Genomic DNA, 9,560 nt, shown 5'->3' on the forward strand with positions numbered 1-9,560 from the left:
ATTCCGGTACGCAGAACCGGCTGTCGTGGGAATATGTAATAGGTAATAGTTACCTTCGGACTCTGCATTTTACTATAAAATGCAGAATTTTCTTAAATTTTTTTACTTTTTGGAGTACAAAATGCACTCGGCTTGTTGTTTTTTCTGTATACTATGTATGTATACCGATATCACAAGTTAAATTTTTCACTATTTACTTATCTAATAGGTAAAATTTTTGTTATTGGAAAAGCATTAAAATTCCACAAAGATTTTTTGGGAATCAGCTGGAGGGACGGTCGTTGGGCTGAAATACTAGATCTGGGTCGTACCGGTTACGTAGACCTGACTGTCGGGGGACGTATCTAATAGGTAATATTACTTGTAGTATTTGTCTTACGTTATTCCTTGTCCTGAATGATGTTTGACCAACTTTTATGTAGATTTTCCAGTATGTATAGGCTAGCGCTGCCCAAATTTTTCCATTACTTTCTTTCTATTTTTTTTTTGCATTCTCTTGGTATCTATCTTCTCTACCAAATCCGTTTCGTATCGCGCTATATACTATTTAATACTTAGCGTAGTGTTCTGTACTTGCAATTGTAGCAAAGGTTTTTCGATTTTCATGAGACNTCCGTTTCGTATCGCGCTATATACTATTTAATACTTAGCGTAGTGTTCTGCAATTGTAGCAAAGGTTTTTCGGTTTTCATGAGAGTTTGTTAGTAGTCGTCTTATTTTTTTTTAGTGATGTTAAGTTTAACAAACTTTGGCATGTCAATTTTAGTTCGCTTTAAAAAGTGAAATATTCCATGAAATATTGGTTCAGATATTTTAGTTCTTTGTTATACGCACCATATAATTTGTTGTTGTTTGTTTTTATTGTTTTTATTTCATCGAACAAGTCTATTAAAGTGTCAATTTGTTCGGGATCCGCATACCATAACTGATTCCGAAAGCAATTTTTTGTAGACTTGTTCTTTTTTACACCAACAAGTATGTTGGTTTCTCGTCATAAATAGAATAAAGTTAATTTATATACATATATTAAAATAAATGAACTGTATTTATTTCAAAATAAAAAAGTGATTGTAAACTTAATAGTCAATTGGATATACGCATATGTATGCATGTATGTGTGTATACTACTCTTACTTCATCGTCGTTCGTGGTATCAAATGGTCTGATTAAATGAGATAATACAGTAAATATATCATATTTACTTTTAACTAGTTTGGTAATTTGTTATAGGTTGAAATGTGATAATACAATAATAAATAATTATGCACCACGTAACTTCTAGCTTCCGCTAGTCTTTGTTAACAATAGTATTAATTAGAGACCATATGAAACCATTTTAACTGTATCAAATTTTCATTACCATCCATACATATGTGTGCTTCGAAATTTCATTAGTAGAAAACTATAAGAATCCAAAAGTTCCGATCTTCGTTATGGGAAATATACTATATACTGAATACAAACAGATATACAATGTACACGTTGTTAAGAAATCACTTTATAATTACATTGTATTCACCATGATCATCGATACCCTTTGTAGAATAGTATATCGCAACCTTCAGATTCGTTATAACGTCAGTTAGCCATATGCTTCTCTTCTATATTCTTGAATTAGATGATGCACACTGCCGCGCTGCTCTCAGTTCAAATGTTCAGTATTAAGAGCCGAATTTGAATGAAGTGGGAACGGTTTGTTGTGGGAATGCGAAACCTCCTCGTTTCTCAATAAGTTTTGATTCTTTAGCTGCTTTTCGTTGATCGGCGGTGACCACAATTTCTTGAAGTGCTTTCGTCTGTTCTGTGGTAAGAGCAGCTGTTAAAAGAGCATACCAAGCTGGATCTTGGTTGGACAGAGCTGCAAATAGATATGTACACTTTTTCTTAAAAACATCTTCAAATAGGTGATGTATAGGTCAGCTTACCAGAAAAAACTTCCTTGAATGTAACATATTCATCAATCGCAGTTTCTTCTTCTTCTTCGTCGATTGGGGTAGTAAAGCCCTCAAGCGCAGTTTCGTTAAGATCATCGACAGATTCCTCTTCTTCATCATCAGAGTCTTCGTCATCTTTAATCTCTGCTTTCATTTCAAAACCTGCTTCTGCGCCTTTCGTTTTAGATATTTCGGCAATTTGTTCCAAATAGTTGGACGCGAATTCGTCAACTTCGTCTTCATCGCTTGATAATGCTTCTATTAATAAATAAAAGTTGAAACAGTTTACAATTGTTGGAGGTTAAACACATTTCCAAACCTTCGCAATCATCTTCATCATCTTCTTCCTCCTCCTCGTCATCTTCTTGTGCCCGCGATTCATATGCCCGTTTAAGTCCATCGAAAAGAAGAATGAGATTAGGTAAAATCTTACCAGCTACCTCGCTAAGAACTGGTGGCTTGGCGTCGCCCAATGAAATAAGCGTGCATAGTCCAAGTACGCAGAGTTTACGATCGTGAATTCTACGGTACGAATAAAATAATAAAAAATAATAAAAGTTTCGCTTGTATACAAAGTTTACCCTAGGAAACAATCAGTATCATGAAGCCATTGCTTAATAAAATGTGATGAAATTGATTCGTTAGTTGGCTGAGACATTTTTTCCAAAATCGTCAGCAAAAGTTGTGGATTATAATAAAGCGCTGCTATTACGACCTGCAATGAAACATTTTAAGCGTGCCTTCAAGAATTATAAGGGAAATTCAATTCAAATGCCTCGTAACCACGTAAACCCCCTAAGCTTACTTAATTTTGTATGAAANGTTAGTTGGCTGAGACATTTTTTCCAAAATCGTCAGCAAAAGTTGTGGATTATAATAAAGCGCTGCTATTACGACCTGCAATGAAACATTTTAAGCGTGCCTTCAAGAATTATAAGGGAAATTCAACTAAACACGTAAATGCCTCGTAACCACGTAAACCCCCTAAGCTTACTTAATTTTGTATGAACAACTGGTTTATTTACGAGATTTACACGTGGTTCCGAGGCATATACGCATTTTGATGAATACCCACAAAAAAATTTTGTTTTGTGTCACCTGTAAACACATTGTTCGTAACTCGGATGACTGCACTTCGCGGGTTAGGCGCGACAAAGCCAATTCAACAAACATCGGAATTACAGAATCTATTTGACCTTTGCACTGCAGAATTATAACTTCAAGTAGTTTAGCGGCATGGCATTCAGGGTCTTCGCCAGGGCTGCTTGTCAACATCTGAAGTACAATTAGATTAACAAATATTCGGTAGTATTTTTATAAACGATTTCCATACAGTCTTGCACATGTCGAACATAGCCAAAAGTCGATTCGGATTGGAAAGGAAAGCGGGCGTATCAACAGTAACATAATTGTGTAAAGCTGGCATAATATCGATAAAATAATCCACACCATCCTTTTTGAACACTTGATAAATCAGTTCCATCATCTGCCACATTTCAGGTGAAATTGCTTTCGCAGTTAGATCAAAAACTAACGAAAATGTCTCCTCATAAAAATCTACAATGGAACATTGAAAACTAATTAAATCTGCTAATTTTAGCACACCGTCACCAGCCACGAATAAAGGCGCAAACGCAAAAGTTGACTGCGAAAAAAGACGCATAAAAAAAAACTTCATCGAAAAAAGGCGCGTAAACCTAGTTGACGGCGAAGAAAGACGCGTGGACTTATTTTCGCGGTCAACTATGTTTACGCGTCTTTCTTCGCGCGGACGTTTTTATTATGCTGCTTTTTTCGTAAATTTTTTTCATACGTCCTTTTTTTGCGTCAAAACACGCGCGCGTCTTTATTCGTCTCGAGCATGTATTTGGGCTCAACATTTACCTGTGATGTTGTTTTGGAATATGTGTCCAACCACATTAATTACAATTGGATGTAAATTTAACAAAACATCGGGATGATCTTCCATGACGGTAAGTAAGGTTTCGATTGTGTTCAACAAACCCATTGCAGTAATGGCCTTCTCATCGGAGTTTTCATCGGATTCTAGTACTTGGCTAAATGTCGTAGCCAAATGTTGGCATATTTCCATTGCCACTGGTAGCAATTGGGTTGTAAATGTGCACATAATTTTTTGCATGACATTGGTCAGATCTTCGTTTTCGGTTTCGCGAATGATGGTTAGCAGTTCTTTCGTGATTTCTTTTATTTGACTCTCCACGTATTGTGCAGCATCGTCATTGGTTGACAAGAACATCTGCAAGCCGATTGCTGCTTCAACTTTAACTGGCAGCTCTTTATCATTGAGCAATGCATGTATATTCAAACGCATGATTTCGGCCAACACTTGTGGGTTCTTGAGCTGGATATCGCAAAAATAGTGTAAAACCCAACACGCGCGGGCACGCATGTGACCAGCAGGGTTATGGAACTCGGGAAAGACATAGGTTGTTAACATGGTTTCTACTTGGTCACGATAAACACGCTTCTTAAGCAAAACATCCGCCAATGTCCCAATCATATGCAAAGCGCCATCTTTTTGTTTGTTATCTGCATTCGGCGAGGTTATGATCTGTTAGAATATAATGAGAATAGGAATGAAGTACAACTCTACTACTTTTATTTTAGATAGTATATTTAGTTAACTCGCATAGATAAAAACATTTGCGCCAGTGAATTATCTAAACATTGGCTTGCATATACTTTCGGTGGGAAAAGCGTTGTTCATTCCCACTGTGCGATTTGCATTCGTTTATTATGGATCGATTACGCATGGCAACCGAACTTCACTTGCATTGTCAGTGGCTAAAATGGTGTTACAGATGACAACTGGCAACTGAAAGGAGGCAACTAAGTTGCTTATTGGCGACTGCATTTCTATGGTTGTCGCGGAAATTTTGTTTGAAAAAATTCCTTTTTTTCTTCAACTGTTTCTGCAACTTAATTAAACTAAAAAGTCTTGTACTTAAAAATTCTATTATCAACAACTTTTTAGCACTTAAGTATAGTTGCTATTCATAATATACATTTTCATTTCAGTGGCGTTGCCCATCGGCAACCCAACTGAGATTGCGTTGCTATTCATTATCCCACCCACTATTTTACAGTCGGCCACTGAGACAAATTTTTTGAGGTGATATCATATTCTTCGTCTGTTGAGGTTTAAAAAAAAGATACACAGTTACTATGTATTTACCAGAGTTGTGAAAAATTCACTATTTTTAATCTTAAGGTAAAAAATTAATGTTTTATTTTTTTGAAATTTAATTTTAGCGAAAATTTCAATGCATTAACATTCAAATTTTTTAATGAAGGCTATTGCAATAATTTATTGCATTAAGAGTATAACAAACATTAAAAACCCATTAACTAATTTTATTTTGAAGTAAAAATTCTTTGTTGATGTTGAGGGTAGAATTTTGAGGTCAAAAAAGATAGTGGCGGAAGTTAAGGTTGGTTTTCTCTTTGTCAAGTTCAATGGAATTTGCCGTCAAATAGGTAAAAACGTATTGTCAAATGGAACTAAAAACGGTTTAGTGATTGATTTAGATCAGAATCACGATTGCCACATTTGGTCACTTGTGACCAAAATACATAGGTAACTTTTTGAGTGCTTGGTAACTGGCAACTTTTTTTTTTTATTTTGGTAACTTTTGGTAAGTTTGTCGTGTACAAAGTCAGACTAAAAAAGTTGGACTATTTTGATAAAATGTATCAACGGTGGGTAAACGCGGCTCTTTGAACCGAATACGGCTCTTTGCTTAGCAAAGTGCGGCTCTTTTTACTTTCTCTTTGCTTAGAGCAATTTGGCTCTTTTTACTTTTTAAAATATGTACATATTTCTTTGCTGGACATTCTTTTCCATTGTGTTGTTTTTATTGTTTTTTATTCTGTTTTATTCTTTTTATATACATACATACACAAATTGCGATCGGAACATTACCCGCAATTGGAGAATGAAAATTGGCTTTCTGACTTAATGTTCTATACCCATATGACGAAACATTTGCAAAACTTGAATTTGTCTCTACAAGGAGAGTTTTGAAGCTGAACTACGTCTTTTTATTCATGATCTCAAAAAAAAAAATATTTCATCATTTTCAATGGCTAGAAAAAAGTATTGCACAGATTTTGAAAAAAGATTTGCCGATTTGAAATTATTTAAATGTACGTTTGCATACTGCATAAACCCTTTTTTTAACTTCCTTTTATTAGCTCGGGATGTAACTATGTAATATTGATGCGCCTATAAAATGCAGCGATTTCTATTCTCAAGTTCATTTTTTACTGGAAATTTCAAACGAACGAAATTTCAAACCAACATTTAACAGAACTTTAACTGACGTAAACCAGATTTTGAAAATTTGGCCAAAGGGGAGGGCAGTGGAGATTTTTTTCATTTCTTATTTAATTTATTTTTTATTTTTTTAATAAATATTTTTTTTTTTAAATAAATTTTTATGATATTAAAGTAATTAGGATTATTTCCTAATAAAGTGTTGCTAAACTATTACTTCCCCGATTCATACAAAATATTAATTCATTAAATAGCGTCTAGCAGGTGAATGCGTGTGTGTACATATGTATGGCATTGGTATTTTACGTCTACATTTACACAAATATATGGAATTATATCAAACTATAACAAATTTGGAGTATAATAAATATTTAATATTAAAAATAATGCAGCTTTCTTCCACTATTTTTAAGATTGAGTGATTTTAAATTTTGTTCCGACAGCATAAACTCGTCGTAGAGTATCTGTACGAATCTTCATTACGAACGGATTCAATGAAGGCTCTCTGCGAATTTCGAATTAACGTTCGTAGCCAATCGGATTCTGTGATAACATTTTCGTAGATTTCACGAAAATCGAAGCTACGATGGATTATGTGATAGCCCTGATTGGTTTTATTTTTGCAAACCTTTCCTTTTTCAAAAATATACAATTTCATAAAATTTCAATGTCTATTTATCATATTGATAGAGCGTTAAGGTTAACATTATAGACAATGTTTTTGTGTAAAATAATAATAAAAAAATGCTATAATCAAAAAAAATCAAAAAGAAAAATTTTTATTTTTTTTTTGTTTTTTATACGTTGCACATTAATCTAAAAAATTAAGATTTGAAGCCCATAATGAGACGGAAGAAATACATTTTTTTCATTAAGTTTCGTTAAAAGGTTTCCCAAGATACAGCACTTTTAAGAAAGGTATGTATGACGTTTTCTTAAAATTTAAGTGTAAATAGGCAACCCTACGTAATATCGGCAAAATATGCTGCACGTATATTCATGCCACCTAGACCGTCAATTTCTTCAACTTTCATCCAAATCCTGAGAAGTCGCGCCCAGAGGTGGCCGCGGTAACATGAAATGCCTCAATAGGGTTTTTAGATATCTCAGCTTCTGCGACGCCTACTGGAAATTTTGTTTCCCCTATGCACAGTAGGCACCTTTTTATATATACGATTATATATGCAATTGTAGTGGTATAGTAGTGAAATAGTTTATAGTAATAAGCAGAGAACGGATTTTATGGAAACTGCCTTTTTTCTGCTAAAGAGCTTTCTGCTTTCTGCTTAGCTTTTCCTGGTATATATACATTTGATGTTACCTTTTTTAAGATATTTACCTTTTTTTGCCTATTGTACCTTTAAAAAAGTGATTATAGCGAGTAAAAAGCCCTTATTCCTGATAATATAAAAGTTTCAAACGATCCATATTTAAATTGGGCGCCAGTTGCATCAACTCACGTCGAGCGCACGTTTAGTACATTCAAGGCTGTCAAAGCCAGTTCTGTTACACAAAAATATTAAGTTGATAATAAAGAAACTCGATGGATAATTAAAGAAGTAATAAGTGGTCATATGAAAATGCGCAGATTTTTTTATGAAAAATTAGCAGGAAAGAATGTTACTCATACGCCATGTACAACTGAAAATATTTCGAAAACTTATTCATAGAATAAAAGAATTAACTCGATTTTGGGAATCAGCGAGCAATTCTATATGGGCCTGAGCACACTAGCCTGCTCAGTCGGACTGAGCAGTCCACCACTCGAACGCACACTGGACTGGGCAGTCGGCCGAAAACAGGTTTCAGTTTTGTATACATGAACTACGCATGATTGTGTTAGTGCATGTGGCACATCCCTGCAGTAATAAGGCGGCCAATTTTGCGTAAAGGACTAGTACCCACTGGTTAAAATTTGACTGGTCAGAATTGGAGATTTGCTTGCATCGAAAATGTCAGCCTTCGACCAGTCCCCAAGGAACCGGCCTAGAGATAGACGAAAAGTACAGTTTGGCAGTGGCAGGGTGGTGTTGTCTTGCAATTAAATAAAAAAATTTAAAGAACACCACCCTGTAAATGTCCCAATCGCTTGGTCGGGCCTTGATACAAAGTGAACATTTGAACACACATTTACATGCGTGGCTGTAGCTCAGGGCGCAGAGATGCTTGGCACTATTTGTTAGGAGGGTCCGGGTTCAAATGGCGTCAGAAGCAACAAGGTTGGTTATAAAATGATAAAATTTATTTTTTTGTGTCTCCGAATTATGAAAAAGCATCTGAGAAGTGCAGAACGCAATCTTACTTCAACGAAAAAAAGTATCCAAAATTGGACTAGTCCAGTAGCTCGTTTCTGTAACTTTTCTCTACCGATTATTTCTCTACTGGTAGAGAATATACGTCATTCTCTACTACTCATTAGCAGTAGAGAACAGGGCGGCGAATTCATATCCCAATTCGCCTTGGTAGAGAATTTTTACAGAAACGAGCTAGAGGACTATCTTACGGTCAGTGTTGATTGGACCGGTCCTTTTCCAATGACCATGTAATTATGAGGGACTAGTGCTGGTAACAACACGGACTATCTGAGGGCTAACCTAGGATGAGTCTGAATTGCTGCAGGGATGCAAACAAAACGAAATAGAAAACATGTTGTCTATGTGTGCGTGTCAGTCCACCGTCAATCCGCGATTTTCGCGGACTGAAATGAGAGAGGTAAACTCGAACTCTCTTCCCCCTCTTATCCACACAAAACCGGTTTTAGGCGGACTGAGCAGTCCAGTGTGCGGAGGCCCTCTAGGAATTGTATATGTAGTGGCGTACGTTCTTCTTTTGCCTTTTTTGCTATTTCTAGTGCCTTTTCCTGCCTATTTCGCTATTTGATTTTGCCTTTTCCCGCCTATTTCATTATTTTATTTTGCCTTTTTATAGGTTTTTAGGTCCTAAAAATCCGTTCCCTGGTAATAAGTAATGACAACTACCTGCATTATTATATTCATGGCTTTTGGTAAAATTCCTTTCCGTTTTTTGCAACAAGTGTGTAACAATGATTGTGCTGCTGGCACCGGTGTTGCGTAGTCCTCAAAGATATCTAAATGTATAAAGTATTTTTAAGTACATATATTTATATTTTACTCCATTGCAGAGATAAATGAAACTCACCAAATTTTAATCTCAAGTATTCATGTGGATCAGTCTCCCACAGCTCTTGATCAGCATCGGTAAAAGACATAATTGGAAATATTACATCTTGTACTATAGCGACCATGTGAGGTTTTATTAATTTCCAGGAATATGAGTGACTCACACTGTTGAACATTTTAAAACATATT

The 9,560-nt window shown here is 35.4% G+C and overlaps 1 protein-coding gene across 1 annotated transcript in view; it reads right to left on the minus strand.

Annotated features, from left to right (window-relative positions):
* Positions 1–838: 838 nt before the first annotated feature.
* msk (importin-7 msk) overlaps positions 839–9,560 on the minus strand; it is a 19,115-nt gene continuing 10,393 nt past the window's right edge. The window contains exons 4-12 of the mRNA XM_017623532.1: positions 9,391–9,555; positions 9,210–9,319; positions 3,819–4,506; positions 3,268–3,491; positions 3,033–3,209; positions 2,516–2,649; positions 2,254–2,456; positions 1,926–2,192; positions 839–1,858 (exon numbers count right to left, since the gene is read on the minus strand). Of these exons, the coding sequence (XP_017479021.1) occupies positions 1,662–1,858; positions 1,926–2,192; positions 2,254–2,456; positions 2,516–2,649; positions 3,033–3,209; positions 3,268–3,491; positions 3,819–4,506; positions 9,210–9,319; positions 9,391–9,555 (2,165 nt within the window). The 3' untranslated portion in view covers positions 839–1,661. The remainder of the gene's footprint in view (positions 1,859–1,925; positions 2,193–2,253; positions 2,457–2,515; positions 2,650–3,032; positions 3,210–3,267; positions 3,492–3,818; positions 4,507–9,209; positions 9,320–9,390; positions 9,556–9,560) is intronic.

This window comes from Rhagoletis zephyria, unplaced genomic scaffold (assembly GCF_001687245.7).
Source record: "Rhagoletis zephyria isolate East Lansing unplaced genomic scaffold, Rhagoletis_zephyria_1.1 Rzeph_scaffold_03231, whole genome shotgun sequence".
Lineage (NCBI taxonomy): Eukaryota > Metazoa > Arthropoda > Insecta > Diptera > Tephritidae > Rhagoletis > Rhagoletis zephyria.